This window comes from Tyto alba, unplaced genomic scaffold, assembly GCF_018691265.1.
Source record: "Tyto alba isolate M040663 unplaced genomic scaffold, T.alba_DEE_v4.0 Super-Scaffold_9, whole genome shotgun sequence".
In the NCBI taxonomy this organism is placed as follows: Eukaryota; Metazoa; Chordata; class Aves; order Strigiformes; family Tytonidae; genus Tyto; species Tyto alba.
Genome location: NW_024881330.1, coordinates 39,847,019 through 39,865,547, shown reverse-complemented (window position 1 = coordinate 39,865,547; position 18,529 = coordinate 39,847,019). Strand labels below are relative to the sequence as shown.

The window sequence follows — 18,529 nt, the reverse complement described above, 5'->3', positions numbered from 1 at the left end:
ATTATTTGCATGATTTAATAGTCATTTTAGGTGTTTACCAAGATATAATTGCATTTCTATTTTTTGCCACTTCTCATGTCTTGATAACCTCTTACCCAATATCTCCAATGAGATTCAGCTTTGATGATTTGCCTTTGATGATGACATCCCACACGGCTTCATCAGTCCGTTCTTGTTGTCTAGAAAAACCATAATACATTCCACCAGACAGGCATAGGAACGGCTGAGCTTCTCCAAGCTTTTTTATAACATAATAATTTTTTTATCATCCTCTATATTATGATAGTTGAAATGCCATTTTTACTGGAGAGAGATTTTAAGTCTGGAAACTGTAGCACTTCTGATTGCTTTCTTTGCAAATAATGTCTTTGTTTTCATTTGTGACATTGCTGCTCGCTACTCATGCTTGTTCTGTTTTTCTCTTTTATTCCACCTGAATGGAGAAATAAAACGTGGGCTCTCTGGTTCTTAATTATGGCATCTGGTGATACCAAAACTACTTTATAAATCTTTTGTGGAGATATACTTTACTACCACAGGATGATGTTGTCAATGAAGGTACACAGGCCACTTTCCACCATCTTCATGTGAGCCATTTCTAGACATGCTACTGCTGTGAGGTTTGCAACAGTCTGTCTGTCTTTCCACATTCATTTCACACAGGTCAAGGAGGGTGTCGCACTGACTTAATAAAGTCCACTGGGATGTTTGCTTTGTTTTGGTTTTATTTTTTTCTTCTTCATGTTATGATTTCTTTAGGGACATAACACTGCACAACTGTCATCTTCACACACAGTGTCTGGAATTTCATCTACAGGGTGCTACCCATAATCCAGTCTCAGTTACTGTGGCTTTTCACCACGATCTGCTCTTCCTACTGGATAAGTCATCATTTCTTGAACCTGATGCAATCTGCTCCTGGCAGCCTGGACTCACGTAATTTTCCAGTTTTCCTATGATTTTTTTCTGAATTTTTTTTCAGCCTGTAGAATCAAAGGTACCTTCCATAATTCCATACACAAGAAAAAGGGACACTTCAGCAGAATATTTTTCCAAATTTGGGCTGCTTTCACAGGCAAGTTTTGACTCTCATCTGTCAAGCACACTGTTTGTACAATATCTGTAGATCTAAAAATCTGAGATTAAGATGGACTAGATTTCTCCTCTGTCCTTAGAGCTTCATAGAGATTTCAGACTAGGTACTACTAGGAAAGACGTGACTTCAGGCACACCTTTAGGGTTCTTTGTCATCTTACCAGCTAAAAGTTCATTACTGTCATTTCAAACACACAGAAGGAGTCTGCTTCTTAGCCAGTTAAACTTTCCAACAGAAATAGAGAAAAGTGAGCTTCTGAATGAATTTCCAGGCACTCTGTTACATTTTTCAAAGCTTTTTAGATTGATCAGTATTGTGGGAGTAACCAGGTGCTATCTGAATATCCACAAACAATAATATAACTTCTGTAGTTCTGAACTCAGCACTGGTAGAACATATGCATTGGTGAGCAGTTACTTGATTTTAGCTTTACTATTTGGTCTAGTCATCACTGAGGTCTGCTGTAAGAATGACTAGTTGCAGTCAAATAATTATGGTAGAATCGTCTAGGGTAAAATATGCAAATATACCATTTAGTTAATAAAAAAAATCTTCCTGTGAAATTTGTATTAAAGTCTTTTCGGTAAAGTTAATAAATATACAGCTCAATTCTTGTCTTGCTCGTAAAAGTGGACCCGATACTTCAGGTGGAGAATAGGATTTGTAAGAGGCAAAATTATGTTATCATAATGCCCAGCAGCAGTATTCTTTCGGCAAACTTAGGTGAGCTAAGTGGTGATGTGACAAAAAGTAAATGAAAGTTGTGTATGTTAGTGTAGATTGGCAAAAATTGTGGAAAACTCTACAGTGACCTAGAAAAGCAGCATTTATTATGCAAAGAAGTCTAAACACAGTACAAGAACATGTTGGATTTTAATACATGGCAACCTTTTATATGCAGATCCTTTATCCTCTCTTTATGCAGTTTCTTCTGGGTTTTCAATTACTTTTAACCTTTTTAGAAAAACACCAGGTCATTACGGGCAGCACAATTAGCAAGTGTACTTATTGTGCAGTGGTGGTCAGAAAAGTTAATTAGATGTTAGGTTGCATTAAGAATGAGATGGAGAATAAATAGGAAAAGACAACATATTCTTTTATGTATGCTGATATTCCAAACTCACCTTGAATACTGATTTTACTTTACATTGTATTATCTCAAAAAGAAGGTGGATGTAAAAAGTATAACTGTCAAAAAAAAAAAAAAAAAAGAACAGTGAAAGGAATTCATTAGTGTTATGAACAAGTGAGATAACTGCATCAGGAGGGAGCAAAAAGTCCAAGGCTATTTCAAATAGAAAGATGTTGAAGATAAAGTGGAGATATAGCTAGAGGAGATATAATGGAATCATACAGAGAAAACATGATAGCAGGGAGACTGAACTGGTGATGCCATTTGTATCTTCTTCTAATAACACAACAAAAGATCTGTATAATTGCTTTATGAGATTAAACATTAGCTTCATAATGTTCAAAAGAAAATCCTTTCCCTTTCTGTAATGAAAAAATAACTTGTGGAACGCAAAGATGCAAGAAATTGAGCAAATAGCTTAGTGTGATGTAAGGATAGATTACAATGTCAAGAGAGAATAAGAAAAGGCTATGTAAGCACAGAGAATAAAATAAAACAACAGAGGTTATCAGTTCTAATGCTTCTAACTGTAAGCCACTCAGATACTGGCATTCATTTTGTTCATTATTACTACAGCTGTGCTTTGAGGGAACAGTATCATAACATTGGAGAGATCATGATAGAAGATTAAAAACTACCTCTCAAACAGCATCCTGAGCTGTGACCATCAGTCTGTTCCCATGTGTCATCTCCTAAATTTCTAGCAATGGAGATCAATAACCTGAAACCATCATGGACTTCCTGACTGTGCCCATGCTGGAATGTACTCTTTGCCCATCTTCCCCATGCTCCTCACAGGGGACACTGCATTTGGGAATATCCAGGCAAATTACTTCAATGGCTCTGTAGAACTGATTTATTGATTGCATTTAGGGGTTGTAGTGTAGAGCTTTTAATAATTTCCATAGTATCATAACACACTGCATGTAATTGGTACTTACTCCTTCTCAATGAAGAAATGTGCCCAATGTGCAATCATTACATTGCTTTGGGTACTAAAAAGGCAAGAAAATCACCAGTTTGTAGCTCAGAAATACTGAAATCCTGAAGGAATAAAATAAATCCAGAGGAACAGTCATATTGCACATGAGATTCAGTTCTGGCCTTTCTTTGCAGCAGCAGGCTGCAGAGCAGAGCTGCACGCTGCTCCTGAGAGGCTTCACCCTGCATGGCGCTGAGCGCTCTGGCTCAGGAGCGTAACAATTTTATGCTTTATCTTGGACTGTTTCCCTGCTAAATGGAGTGACACATCCCTCAGCTGAGGCAAAGGGAAGAGCAGATGTCACCTCCCCATTCCCCTGTGTAGGTCTTTGGCGAAAGCTAGTCCTACCAGGGATCCAAAGAGCACCACCACCTGCGCTCGCCCTCCCCAAGCATAGGGGCTGCAAAGGTCCCTGTTTTTCAGCCAAAATACACATAAGGAGGGGTCCTTGCACAATCACATTAACATCAGGGACAAAGTATTCATTAGGTAAGGGTGCCCACAGTATGAATGAGTGCATGTAGGAGGAGATCTGTAACGCAGACTTGAATGTGGAGCATGTAATTCAGGGGCTATTGGTTGCTATGGAGTTCAACTAAAGTGGAAAGTGACAGCAAAAAACCTCATAATACTTGTATATAGAAGAACCTCCAGCAGAAATATAACAAGGGGAATATTTTTATATCTTTAAGAAAGCCACTGAGAGGCAATTTTTGCATGATGAAAGAATAAACCCATGTAGTTTGTTTCTACAGACTGGTACATCTCTCCTTCACTGGCAATGGCAGAGGCTTCCAGCTCACTCCAAGCAGGAATTCAAAGCCAGCCAGATATCTGTGGGCGGCTGGCCTCCGTTCAGTTATAAGCTAAGCAGTGGATTTCTAATTTTAAATAGAGTTCAGATCCCCGCTTAGTTTACGCTATTATTTGTATCCAGTGCACTGTTGGACTGAGCACTTCTGAAGAAAAAAATCAGTGCACTTATCTATCCAGTCTGTTATCCTGGATGTAAAGTTGCTTGGGAATTTTATTTATAGACTTACACAGATGCTGTGGGGAAAAACTTGCTATCTTTTCATTACAAAACAGGAAAGATGCCTGTCTGAAGCTGACATACTGGAACAACCAAAGATAGCTACACTGGATGTAACAGAATAATAATTTGGAGCTACGACATTAAATTAGTGCAACCTGTGTTTTACTCAGTAGGAGTTCTATGTGCATATATTCTAGTTCTACAGAGAAATAAAAAAATCTGTAACTTGGGCATGACAAAGAATGGGGTGGTACCCTACAAAATAAGAAAAAATCTCATATTTTTGTGTAAAAATTTCTCCAGATTGAATGTTGGTGAATTATTCATATTTCTGCAGCTAACAAGTTTAAATGGCTTTGAATTGTTCTATGAAGAAAGTTACCCATGGCCGGTCAAAATATTTGTTGTGAACATTTGCTGTGAACGCAACCTTTTTTCTCCGTGAGTCACAGACAAGCCTTGCTAATTTCTGCACACATAGACCTCAGACAGATGAGACAAACAAGCCCTTTACAGCACATGAGTCAGCTGTGGGCTCCTTTGTTTGACTGTTCATCTTCTCTGCTGCAGGATTAGTCAAGTGAGTCACCATGGTTATTCACGATTCTTCATTTTACAGTTATTCTTCCTGGTTATTCTCCAGCCAAGGGCTTCCCTGTGTTGTGCACTGTTCATACAAGAGACCTTTCCCCACCAAAAGGTCATAAAATATGAAGATAAGGTCTTGCAGCTCTTGGACTGACTGCTATTTCCTTCTGACGCCAGAAAGGCAGGGTAGCTACTCATGATCATGAGTTTGAATCAAGACATAAATCCCCAACAGCTATATGTCACTAATTTCCAGGTCTTTTTTCAGCAGAGGTGAGTTTTAAATTTCTAAAATGAATACATGCATTAAAAACCCCTGATGTTTTCTAAGAACACTTTAATGGGAGTTGGGGCTTTCTCATCAATATTTCCTGATCAGAAAAGATAATTTAATCTGCTGAAGTAAATGACTTCGCATGATTTATGGACACTGGTTCAAAACCCAATGCTGACTGGATCCCGAGGCCTTTTCCATGAGCAGTGTACCTTGGCTGTGTATGGGAACAATTAAAAATGATCCTTTCTGGGTTCTCCTTCCTCCACCAACATCAATCTGCTGTGTTGTTCGTGTGTCCCTTTCTAAGGCTTTTATAGAATCATAGAATCACTTAGGTTGGAAAATACCTTTAATATCGAGTCCAACAGTAAACTTAACACTGCCAAGTCCACCACTATAGTATGTGCCTAGTGCTGCATCTACATGTCTTTTAAATACCTTCAGGGATGGGGACTCAACCAATGTTGCTGGAAAGCCAGTTCCAATGCTTGACAGCCCTTTCAGTGAAGAAGTTTTTCCTAATATCTCCCCTGGTGCAGTTAAAGGCTGTTTCCTCTTGTCTTGTTACTTGGGAAAAGAGACCAACAACCACCTCACTACGACCTCCTTTCAGGTGGTTGTAGAGAGGAATAAGGTCTTTCCTGAGCATCCTTTTCTCCAAGTTAAACAATTCCAGTTCCCTCAGCCGCTCCTCATAAGACTTGTGCTCTAGACCCTTCAACAGCTTCACTGTGCTTCTTTGGACATGTTCCAGCACCTCAATGTCTTTCTTGTAGTGAGGGGCCCAAAACTGAACACAGTATTTGAGGTGCAGCCAGCTTCTTCAGTTTTGATTAGCTCAAATACTTTGGGGCAACCTGAAGTTGTTTTTCTGACCCTTTTTCTTTCCAATTCCTTTTCTGTGCTTTACTCCCAGTGGGAATCCTCCTTGCAGGGCAGTGCCGGCTCTCCCTCCACTAGTAGCTAATCATGCATTTCTGCTCTCTGTTGGTGATTTATAGCGTGGGGAAGGAACAAAGCGAGATGTGGTCTCTTACCTGATTTGTATCTATGTCATGTTTGCAGCTTGCTAAATGTTAATCAGCTTTGGCCACCTTTTAAGTATCACAGGAGAACGGTTCTTACTGCACACTAACATAGGGATGTTAAGACAAGTTGTCTGCAACTGCCAAGATAACAACACTGGCCCAAACTTTGTTAGCCTGCTGTCTTGTGGGACAGTCAGGATTTGTAGTGACTGTTTATGCTTACTACCAGATAATCTTAATGTCTTCAGCTGCCAGTACTTCTGTATGTTCATACTTTTAACTATCTGAAAAATCCAATTAATTTCACTAGCATGACTTAAACAGAGTCTGTGCTTAACTGTTCAGACAATGTCAAAAGCCCTTCCTGATGCTATCTTCTCTGAAATGTATCACTTCCTTTCAGTGTGTCTTATTTGACTCTTTATTTTCCAACAGTCCCTCAGCTTTATTATCCATGTATCTCTTCGGAACGACTGGTGGCAGAGACATGCAAATAGATCATTTAATTTCCCTGCAATGTCTTTATCCTCTTTAATTGTTCCCATTGCACCCTGGTACTCCACTGAGCCTTTTGATTCTCTCACAGCCTGCTTACGCATCTTATAATTAAATAATTTCTTCTTATTTATTTTCATGTTATGCCTTTGGCTAATCTCCCCACGAAATCCCTCAGCTAAATCATCTTCGTTTTTGTTTTACGTTATTGTTCCTTATCACTAGCTTTTCTGTTGGGCTAACTTCCCGTTTTCCAAAGGATATTTGATGAGCCTCTTTTGTGGTACCTTTCCATTCAGCCAAGGCAGATATGCACTCTCCCCCTTTCCTCCTTTTTGTCTTTCTGGGGCTTCTGCAAATCTTTTGTAACTCATTAGTGGCTCACTTCAGTAGGCTTCATGCTGAATCCCTACAGCACCTTACACATTTCCCTTTGTGTAATAGTAATTTATTTCACTTTTTTTTTTGTGTGTTAGAGGGTTAAACTGGTGGGGAGGAGGGTTGGAGGAGGGGAGGCAACATTAAGCAAAGGAACAAAAGAGATGGACTAATAGAAAGTGGTTCTGTGTTCATGCATAGAAAATGATTTGGATGCAAATCAGTCACACAGCTGAATGACTTGTCTCAAAGCCTCAAGATTAGGGAGCAGAGGGCTTAGGCCTCAAGTGGCACTCTGTCTGATTTCTGCCCAGACTCTGCATTCACAAAACAGCATGCCTGCAGACAGTCCACCTGGAGGACTTGTGTGCTGTTTTCATGTCTCCTTGTACTCATCTGAAAAACGTCTTTGTGTTCACTTTGAGTTATTTCCTACATCACGTCTTAAAACTGCAAATACATAGAGGCAGGGAGGGATTTGGGCAGGGGACAGCCAGATTAGTTACTCACTGAGGAAACTGGGTGCCATATCTCCCAGGCAAATAAATTTTACTGCAAATACAGGGAAGTACAGGTGACTAATTGCTTGACAACCTGGTAATTTATGTAGACACTCAAACAAAGATTGGAATTCCTCAGCATAAAGTCTGAGAGGAAAATTTTGTGCTCAGCCAAATGAAATATTTAATTGTGATTTAGAGTTTAAGTGGATTACAGAAGATGCCTTGTATGTACAATTTCTGTACAACCCTACTGTAATCAATAAACAACTTTAAAAAGCATCAGATGTAGCAGGATCATGAATATGAGTTTGAATGTTCTATTAAGAAAACTTCTTCCCACAAATGAAAGATGAAAATTTTTATCACATTGTGGCCCTGTTTTCACACCTTCAGTAATAATAAGTATTCAGTTTATTTTAAGGTTTGCAAATGTGGTGTTACATCAAGCTCCAGATTAGTGTATCTTCCTCAGTCTAGCCAGAAATCCCATCCGTGAATGATGATAAGATTCTGTGTTGATGCCAACAAGAGAGAGTAGCGAAGGCTGGCATGTGTGTGAGGACACTTTTGGAGCCAATGCACACATCTGGGAGCTTCCACAGGACAGTTCTTGTGGAAGGCTGACCTTCATGAGTAGGGATGCTGGGGTAGAGTAGTGTCGGATATACTAAGTAGATATGGTCTAGGGGTTCAATCGCTTATTTCATCACTGAAAGTCTAGTAATTTGATGCTGCTGTTTGAAAGTCATCACCTGTTTCATCTGGGAAGTGGGTAGCGTATTCATATCACTTTTTTTAAAAAATAAATGTAGACTAAAAATAAATATCAGTTGCCAATCCAGTTGGTATGCCTTCACCTTACATTGCTAAGGAAAATATTCCTTCAGTTTGTCTGTTTAACACAGCTTCCCCATACAATTTGGAAAGGTCAATATTGTCCTGTTACTGCAAATGAGGGAGGGGTGGTCTGGTACCCAGCATCAACAAAGTTAAGTATCTTTAAACTTCATGTATTGCAAGTTGCCTTGGCAATTATGCTTCAGAGAAACTTCTAATTTAGGCAGATGCACAGTTCAGAAACAGCTTTTTCAAGGGACCGTGTCTTTAGAGAAAGAAAATACACTTCCACTCAAAACCTGCTGAGAGAAAAGAGAAAGAATAAGAAAACACTTCACCATTTACTTCTAATAGAAATTCATTGTGTGCTGCTGCTGCTGTGGGGTAGACGTATTGATAGTAGGGAAGTTTGTTTTGACTGCACATAGGTTTTTTCTCAGGCAGAATTTGATGCTCTTATCGGCTTAGATGACTTGTTTTAAATTAAAGAAAACAGCAAAAGAGGATTAAATTAAAATCTCCATGGGAGAACATGGTGGGAACATTCCCTATAATAGACCTCAGGCCTCATCAAAATTTGAGAATTATGCACAGGTAAAGGAAACCGCAATAGCAGTATGTTACAATTTCATTTAACAGAAGGTTAATCTATACATTCTGAAGCTTTCCTTTCTTGTTGCTCTTTGAAAGAATCTGTTGTTTGTAAGTCATCTTAATGGGAAGGACAGATGATGAGAGGGCCTGATTCAGCTTACTCAGCTGGAATAAGTGGAATAAGTCATTAAGTGGAATATACAATAAGTCATCAAATTTTCCAACTCGCTTTTGTAAAATATATGAGATGGAAGTAGAGAGCGGCCCAGGCTTCCCAGTACAGATTTTCACATTAAAGAAAACATTTCAACATTTTCTTCTCTGTCACTTGCTATCTCCTTCAGGTCCTCCATGGTTTCTAATTATTCTCTCATAGCTGAGAGAAGCCTTTTAGTCAGCTTATTGGTAGCTGCTAATTAATAAAAAGTTCCCATTTTGAGTGGATGCAGCTATTTCTCATGTTGAATTTGATTTGCAGAAATAAGGCAACAGTCAAACTTTATTGTGCAAAGCCTTGGATCATTCCCTCCACTCAAGCAGGAAGACAGGGAGCTTAGTTGTAACCATACCATTTTTGTTAATATTGGACCAATTTATTTCCTTTTCTGATTTTCCTCTTTATAATAGAAAGAAAAGAAGGGGACAAAGAAACCTCAAACAAAAAACATAGTAAAGTATATCCAAAGGAGTGGGGATTTAAACTGATAGCTGGAATCCATGGCTTCACTAAGGGCAAATCATGCTTGACAAATTTGGTGGCTTTCTATGGTGGGGTTACAGTGTTGATGGATAAGGGAAGAGCAACTGATGTCATCTACCAGGACTTGTGCAAAGCATTTGATACTGTCCCGTATGACATTGTTCACTCTAAACTGGAGAGACGTGGGTTTGATGGGTGGACCACCTAATGTATAAGGAATTGTCTCAATGACTGCACTCAAAGAGTTGCAGTCAACAGCTCAATGTCTGAGTGTAGACCAGTAAAGAGTGATATTCCTCAGTGGTTGGTGTTGGAACCAGTGCTATTTAACATCTTTGTTGGTGACATGGACAGTGGTGTTGAGTGCACCCTCAGCAAATTTGCAGATGACACAAAGCTGTGTGGTGCAATCGAGACACAGTGGAGGGCAGGGCTGCCATCCAGAGGGACCTTGACAGGCTGGAGAGGTGGACCCGTGCAAACCGCATGAAATTTAACAAGGCCAAGTGCAAGGTCCTGCACATGGATCCAGGCAATCCAAAGCACAAATACAGGCTGGTCAAAGAGTGTATTCAGAGCAGTCCTGTGGAGAAGAACTTGGGGTTATTAGTGGATGGAAAACTAACTATGAGCCAGCAATGTGCACTTGGGGCCCAGAAGGACAACTGTGTCCTGGGCTGCATCAAGAGAAGTGTGGCCAGCAGGTCGAGGGAGGAGGATTCTCCCCCTCTACTCTGCTCTCATGAGACCCCACCTGGAGTACTGTGTTCAGCTCTGGGGCCCTCAACATAAGAAGGACACAGACCTGTTGGAGAAGGTCCAGAGGAGGGCCATGTAGATGATTAGAGGTCTGGAGCACCTCCCTTCTGATGACAGGCTGAGAGAGTTGGGGTTATTTGTCCGAGAGAAGAGAAGGCTCCAGGGAGACCTTATAGATGCCTTCCAGTATTTGAAGGGGGCCTACAGGAAAGATGGGGATGGACTCTATCAGAGAATGTAGGGATAGGACAAGGAGTAATGGTTTTAAACTGAAAGAGGGTAGATTTAGATTCGATATTAGGAAGAAATAAATTTCTGTGAGGGTGGTGAGACACTGGCCTGGGGTGCCCAAAGAAGCTGTGGCTGCCCTCTCCCCTGGAAGGATTCCAGGCCAGGTTGAACGGGGCTTTGAGCAACCTGGTCGGGTGGAAGCTGTCCCTGCCCATGGCAGGGGGGTTGGAACTGGAAGATCTATAAGGTCCCTTCTAACCCAAACCTTTCTATGATTTCTCCACAGACAGATATTTTTCCAGCTTAGCTAGTATCTATTGTAAGAAATTCCAGAAAAAACGGAAAAGATTTAATTCAGTGTTTATTTTATTCACCAGTGTGCAGGACTTATCACATCAAGCAGAAGAATGTGAGTTTCAGATTGGAAGCACTTTAATGACACCTCTGAAACAACTCTCTTTTCAGAAGAATTCTACCAGAATAAATCCTCATCCCTTGCTCATGTCCCATCCACTTGCAATTCTATGTATCTTGAGGTTTGAAGATAACCGCAACCATTGATTTTTATTTTTTTCTGCTTTGGCTTTAGGAACTCCTTCATAGATATCCTTCGGGCTATCCTGCTGTCCTTGGAAGTGCTCATCGAAGATCAGGAGCTTCAGATAAATGGCTTCATTCTAATTATAGATTGGAGCAACTTCTCCTTCAAGCAAGCCTCCAAGCTTACGCCATCTATCCTCAAACTGGCTATTGAAGGGTTACAGGTAAGTGGAGGATAATACATGTATGTGCAACTTTTATTGCTGCAAACAGTGATTTTTGCCTCAGCAGGTGCTGGGCAGGGTGAAGGATGGTGGAAGAAAACAATCCAGAACCCTTTAGTGTCCCATCCACTTGCAGCATAGATTGATTTTCAGATGTTTCATTTTGACTGTCTTTCACTTTTATTTCCGCTGTAAATCAGTGTAACCACTATGTGTGTTACTGTAGCATTAAGAAGGACAGTTAGAGATTTGAGGTTTAATCCATCAGAGGATTCAGGGCGATTAAAATCCAGCAGCATCTGCCTTCTGGAGTCTGCAGTCCCCATGCAAGCACATCTGTATGCAGAGAGAGGGTGGAAGGAGAAGTGTGGCAGATGGAAGGGTGCTGTAGTGTTCATGTGGATGCATTTGTATTGGAGGGAAGTAAGGAAGAGGGAGGACAGGCTCCCTGTTGTGTCCTCATTCTGACTTCCTTCATTTGTCACACAGGATCCAGTTACATTGTGGTTCAGACTGTTCACGGGCTGTGCATCCACTTGGTGCTGGTAGATAGACAGGAGCGAGTTAAAACAGTGTGCTGTTGTAGATTTAGGTGGAGAGTGAGGGTAAGGCAGCTGGGGCTTCGTGGGGCAAGCTGAGGATGAGGATGAACTGTGGTGCTCAGAGAGAACTTCAGTCCTTTCTTCTCGAGTGTGAGTCCATTTCTGCTGTCAGACCTGAGATGGAATTTTAGGTTTGAAGTACTCTGACACAACCTTATTAATTGTGGGCATTTGGCAGAATCCAAGGACTATTTAGGTTGGAAGGACCTCTGGAGATCATCATGTCCAACTCCCTGCTCAAAGCAGGGCTGATTTAATCTTAGCCCAGGTTGCTCAAGGACCATAGGTTTCATGTAGCTCCATATTTAAAAGGAGAGATTTTGTAAGTCATTGTTTTTCCATTTTATTTTTTAGTACTTTTCAAGTATCCTGCAGTCATAAATACCTCATGAATAATCTTTCCTGGTGTGCGTGTATCTTAACTTTAACTTATATACTAAAAAGAACAATTTGTTCATCTAATTTTTTGACTAACAAATTGTCTACAATTATATCATGATTATCTCTACTTTATGTTATTATTCAAAAATGAGGTAGAAAAATCCACTAGCAGTTTTAAGCCTGTGTTCTACTTTGTGGGGAGTTTTCATCTATTCTAACAAATTAGAAAGTCAAGCTGTGCAATTAGTCCCTAGGACAATACATTATCTTCTCCTGCTGATACTATCACGTCACCTGCCTTCCTTCACAGAACAACATTCTGTGATTCAAAAAAACCCTCCAGTCAGAAGGAAGTTAAAGCCAAGTGACACTCATAAAGAAATCAAATTCCATCAAGGTGTCCTTGTGCCTGTCCAAAATTTGCACTTCCAGCTCTCTGGTAAGAGGCCAGTCCAACCTTCACCCCATCTGATTTTTGGCCACGACACTGCCAGCTTTTCTGCCTACAGTTTATGTGCAGCTGTTGGCAACAATATGTTGCTGGAAGTACTGAAGCCTGGGAGTACTAAAACTGATTTTATGGTTGTGTCATTGGCCTGACATCCTGTGCTGAGCAATTTAAGGAGGCTGCCTTTCTTGTTGGTGGGTGGGCATTTAATTTCTCATTTAAAGTCAAGTTACTGTTGTCTTCATCATAACTGGAAATAAAACTCTCTCTCTAAACAGTACAAACTGAGATAATGTGCCCTAGACTTTTCTAGCCACTGGCAGGTTTGATGAGTTGTAGGAGTTGTGAATGCTGCACTCCAATTTACCAGGTTTAGAAGCAAATCATTCATGCTTACAAAGCACATATTTAGCAAGCACTGTTGATTGGGGGGTTTTAGAGTTGGGTTTTTTGGGGGGGCTTTCATCATTGCTGTTGAAGTACTTTCATTAAGACATTTTTCTATTATTATTTTAAAAGAACTACCGCTATCCTGATGTAATATTTATGTAAAATGTAATTGAAATTCAGGCAAGACCTACATACAGAAAAAGAAGAGTCACAATATGAGTTGCAGTGGAGGTCACTGAAAGTGAAAAAGCCAGGTTCTACTCTCATGAGATGATGTCTGGAGAACATCAAGATTGTTTTAGTTCCTTGTTATTTCTCACAGCTAAGGCACTGTGCATGTACAGATCCTCAGACAAGCAGGTTACATGGCTATCCCAGTCCTCCCTTCTAAGAAGAGATTTTGGGTCATATTAAGTCCTATATAGGTCTAGTGAATGAGATGGAAGGAAAATAATTCTCTCTTACAATTTCTAGGAGGGTTGAACCCCACTGCGTTCACATGTTGATATCTGAGCCAAGAACTTCCAGCCTCTCTGTCTGTAATATTAATTTTAATGCCATAGCTGAACCATTTTCCCATAGTTTTGTTAAGCTCTCATCTGACTCAGTGTCTCAAATCATGACTATCTGAAATATAAAACTGCTAAAAAATAAACAGTAGTGTATTAATAATTTAAATTTATGCGCTTGGTATTTTTCTCCAGTTAATGGAGGCCAATTAATATATTGGGAGTTAATTTCTTTGCATTTGTTTTCATTTTATTTTTATACTCAAATTGCTGCTGCAGTGAATTATCACTAAGTGAAGAGAACAAATATTGCACAGGTGCATATGTTAATTCATCTTGTGCTATAAGACCAACACTAGTCACACCTACTAGACTTGGCTGCAGAAATTAATATGTTGCTATTATATAGGATGCTCAGTTCCAAATACTGTAAAGTCTGTAAATGCTCGGGGAGAGAAAGCATGAGTTACATCTCTACATGGCTGAAAGCACATTTTGCTTAATACTACTCTTCCTTCTGTTTGGATTTCTGTATATATTGCATCACACAAGATAGTTCATTATAACTCATCAGGGCACATATTCTGTTTCTTAGTTATTTTATTTAATGACCTAAAAGTAGCCTTATGTTTGCACCTTAAACAACAGTTGCTCAGATGCTAAACAATATTTATATAGTATGGCAATTCTCATTATGCCACAGCAGCACAGGGACAAATGTGTTCTTAGTGCCTAAGCCATCTCTGATTAGTGAGCTTTGCTCTTTTATCACAAGGCAATAGCTACTGTATGCTTTGAGCTCATACCGTGCCCCTTCATAGACCTTACTGATCTTATGAGTTTTAACACATTAAAGAGAAGATTGTCAAATGGATGGAAAGGTGGGGAGATGTATATAAAACCAATCTATTTTGCCAATAACTTGATAATTTTTGACTTCTCATCCTTATTCTTTTAATGTGAACAGCTTTTCCCCTTCACAGCATATTTCTCCCCTATGTTCTCTTTGTCTGTGAAGTTATACTTCTCTGTGTGTCACGCTGATACCATAATTATCCTATGATGGTAGACAAAATCTAATTGTGGCTTAAGTTAACCAGAGACTGATCTCTGGTATTTTGCATAACAGTTCAGAAGCATCAGAGTCTAGTGGCAAAGGTAAGAAACCCACACTGCAACTGTGAAGCAGGTAAATCGTGTAAAACCTGGTCACTACAATCCTTCATAATATGCAGTATGTTTGCTACTGACCACTCATTTGAAGACCTCTAATAAACATGGGAATTACAGCTGAAATGTGTGTGTTACAGTGAACATAGCTGGGGTATCCAGTGAAGCCCAGACTTCTGGTTTTATTCTTAATGCTGGTTGGGTTTTTCTCAAAGGACATGGCTAGTTTGTCTCCAGACAGGATTTTTGATTTTAGGGTACTCCTACTAATGAGTCTAGAGAACCACCGCTTGCTTCTGCCTTAGCCAACACCAGAGATATGTACTGCAGCTCGTGTACATGCATGCTTATATCCGTATAGAAATTCCCCCAGCTAGCCCTCTGAGTTGAAATGCAGCAACTTCTCCAACAGGATCCAGAAATATTCCAAAACTTTCAGACTAGCACAAGGTCTGATTCCACCTGCTATTGCTTTGGTGAAAGCAAAGCCAGAAGGCCACTGCCTACCAAGACGCAGATGAGTGGCTTATGGCACAAATCAGCAAGCTGGATTCAAACTTGACCCAAAAATCAGTTTTGCACTACAGCATAACTAGTACTGCCTTACATAAAGGCTAACGTGCCTCAAGGCTGTTACAAGGTACTAAAACAAGTAGAGTGAATGGTTATATCCTGGTGATATACTTTTGTTAGATAATTCTGTAACATGCTGTTGTACTCAGATATGCGAGGACAGTGACTCTTCAAAAAAAGCCCTATGACTACTTTGGGACAATGAAGAATTACTGCAGGATTTATCCTTAGGGTTCCGTAAGGCTTTGATTCAAATTTCACAATCACTGCAGCAAATAGCTGTAACAACAGGGAACAACCAAGATAAGCAAACAGGGATTTGTCCCCAGATTTTCTCTGGTAATAGCCTGACAGAAATTATGACCAACAGTGTCCATTAGGAGATCCATTAAAGTTCTTTTCTTTTTGAAAATTATCTTCAGTTTATCATCATCCAGTAAAAATTGGAAACTGATATTCTGGGAGGAAAGGGAAATGAAAGGAATTCAGTGATGCTTGATTTAGGAATACCTTAATACTGGTACTGATAAAATTCTTCTGACAAAAATCTTCAAATAAGGTGAACATGTATAAGCTTCTCTTAAAAAACTGTTTAAAGTACATTTGTCCAGAATAGCTCTGATACTGATATCAAGTCAGATAATCAAGCTAATATGTTTGTTTAGACATTATTGTAGGTTATCCCACTTCAAAATCTGGAATAAGATACCAGACTAGGGAAAACTCAGCCTGCTTAGAATCATATGAAGCTTTTTGTTCTTTAATATGAGCAATAAATTTAAATAAATTGTTTGGGTTTTTCTTTTTTTTTTTTTTTTTTGAAATTCCCTCCTACTTTAATTATGTGGGATTGAGAAATTTAATATCAGTTAAATTATAGCAACAGATTACTTGTCTCTTGACACTATTTTATACAATCAAATACTTTTCATGTTTTGCTTCAAAAGGAAGAGGTAAAGTATAAAATTTGCTCAAAATGCAAGCTAGAATATAGTCCTTGAAGGAAAAAGGTTTATGGCAAATGTGTATTTTTTTTGCTTGTTTGTTTTTCCAAATCTTAGTGAAAAAGATGAGTTTATAGAGCTGATAAAAGTTTTCCAGTGAAAAACATTTTTTTTCCAGGACAATTACATGTTTTCAGAATAGAAGTATTACAGTGAGATAAGTTTCCAAAATTTTCTGGAAAAAAATCTGGAAATATGTTTGTTTCAAAAGCTTTCATCTGGCAAATCAAAATACTTAGTACTTAATTTCATTATGAGTGGTAAGAAGCACTTGATTTCTTTCTTAACTCATATAATTCATTGCTTTTTCAAAGATAAAATCAAGCTGAGATAATGGGACAGTAGTTCAGATCAGCATGACCTGGGTTAACGGGTATGATCAAATATTTGTCATGGTCAAACTGGGGATCTGAACAGATCCCAGGCAGTCTTCATGCATCTGGAGACTTTGACAAACCCTGTGCCCTGCAGGCTTGGTCTTTCCTTCACCAGCCTGGACCCTGGAGCAAGGAACTGACTCTTCTCTCTTTGTTTAAACATATTTATACTCTGAAACCCAAGGTAGATGATTTAGTACTTCCAGCTGAACTCTTTATGAGTCATGTGAAGAATGCAGGCTATAAGATGCCTTACATAGTAAGTATAAGATACAACTAGTCTTTCCACAGAGTTTCTGAAAATAATACTGCTGTTACTTGAAAATTCAAAGTGAGTGAGAATCCACATCATAACAAACTGAAGAACACTCTATAAAGACTTATTCTAACTGAGCCTTCCTGCAGAAATCTGTAGTGTAGGCAGAAGTCTGTCTATGTTATAAATATCCTATGATGCTGTTATGTCTCATCAGGTATTTATAACAGGTCGTATCAACAGAAAACAGAGAGCTCTCTGTCATTGCCTGCTGAAGACAGAACAGATCAAGCCCTAAGTAATAGAAGCTGAGCAAGTAAAACCATATATAAGCACGTGTATACACTGGCTTGGACAGGGACAAGTAAAAAAACCTTAGTACCTAGTGTAAAAAGTCCCTCAGTGTAGACTCTAAATCTGTTTTTCTCTGGGAGACTAAATGCAGACTCAGAAGTGACTCGTTCATTTGTTTGGCTGCTCCTCAAGTCTTTCAGGTTCAAAATCTGAAAGACAAATATCAGCAGAGAGCTGAGGCCAACCGCTGGAATAGTATAACTGGCTGGGGGTCTGTGCACATCTGCAGAGTAATGTTGATTTATGGCGGCTGAGAATCAGTCCCTCCTTCCCTTCACCTGTTAGAAATAAAACTACCTGAAGACAGACTGTTTTGTTTTGTTTTGTTTTGTTTTGTTTTTCTTGTTTTTTATGTCCAGAATTTAAAGACTTGTAAAAAAATAAGGAAATATTTAGATTCTGGATTTTGTGCAAAAGCCTTGTTGTTATCTTTCCCAGGATAGGGAAACTGAAGAAAAGAGGATATTCTAGGCTGGGTTCTTGGGGATGAACAACCATTTCTTTAGTAGTAGCCTACCAGAGGATGGGAAATTTCCTCAGAATATAAAAGCAGGATGTTCCTGTGTCATAAACAATGTGTTGATACATCCAAAAGGCACATTGTAGCTTCTCAAACCAGAGTCACTGTGAATAACTCTAGAAGACCTGCTAATAACTCAAGTTTACGTTCATAAAGACAAGTTTAGCTCTATAAACATAGGTTTACCTATAGAGGGGGACAAATCTGGTCTGTAAAGAAAATAGAGAACTCCATCTGGTAAGAATGATTTAACTGTTTTTGAGAAGTGACAGTTTCAAGATCTAATGACATTCAGCATCCAGAAAACATCTACAGATCAGAATTTAGTGGATATTATAAGACACAATGGGCTGTCCCAAACATCTGTAGCAAAAAAACTTTCTTGATTTGAAGTCCTCCATTTGTATGAAATGCAAGTTTGTATATATATACAGATACTTCGATGAAACCATTTCCAATATAAGCACATAAAAAGCATACCAATTTTTTCCACTAAATTCTCTCTCAAGTTCCCAAATCTGCTCTCTGGTTATTTTTTTTTCCTC

The 18,529-nt window shown here is 39.2% G+C and overlaps 1 protein-coding gene across 2 annotated transcripts in view; it reads left to right on the top strand.

Annotated features, from left to right (window-relative positions):
- CLVS1 (clavesin 1) overlaps positions 1-18,529 on the top strand; it is a 110,025-nt gene that overhangs the window by 30,196 nt on the left and 61,300 nt on the right. For both annotated transcript variants that reach the window (XM_032994881.2, XM_032994883.2), the window contains exon 3: positions 11,226-11,400. In XM_032994881.2, the coding sequence (XP_032850772.1) occupies positions 11,226-11,400 (175 nt within the window). The remainder of the gene's footprint in view (positions 1-11,225; positions 11,401-18,529) is intronic.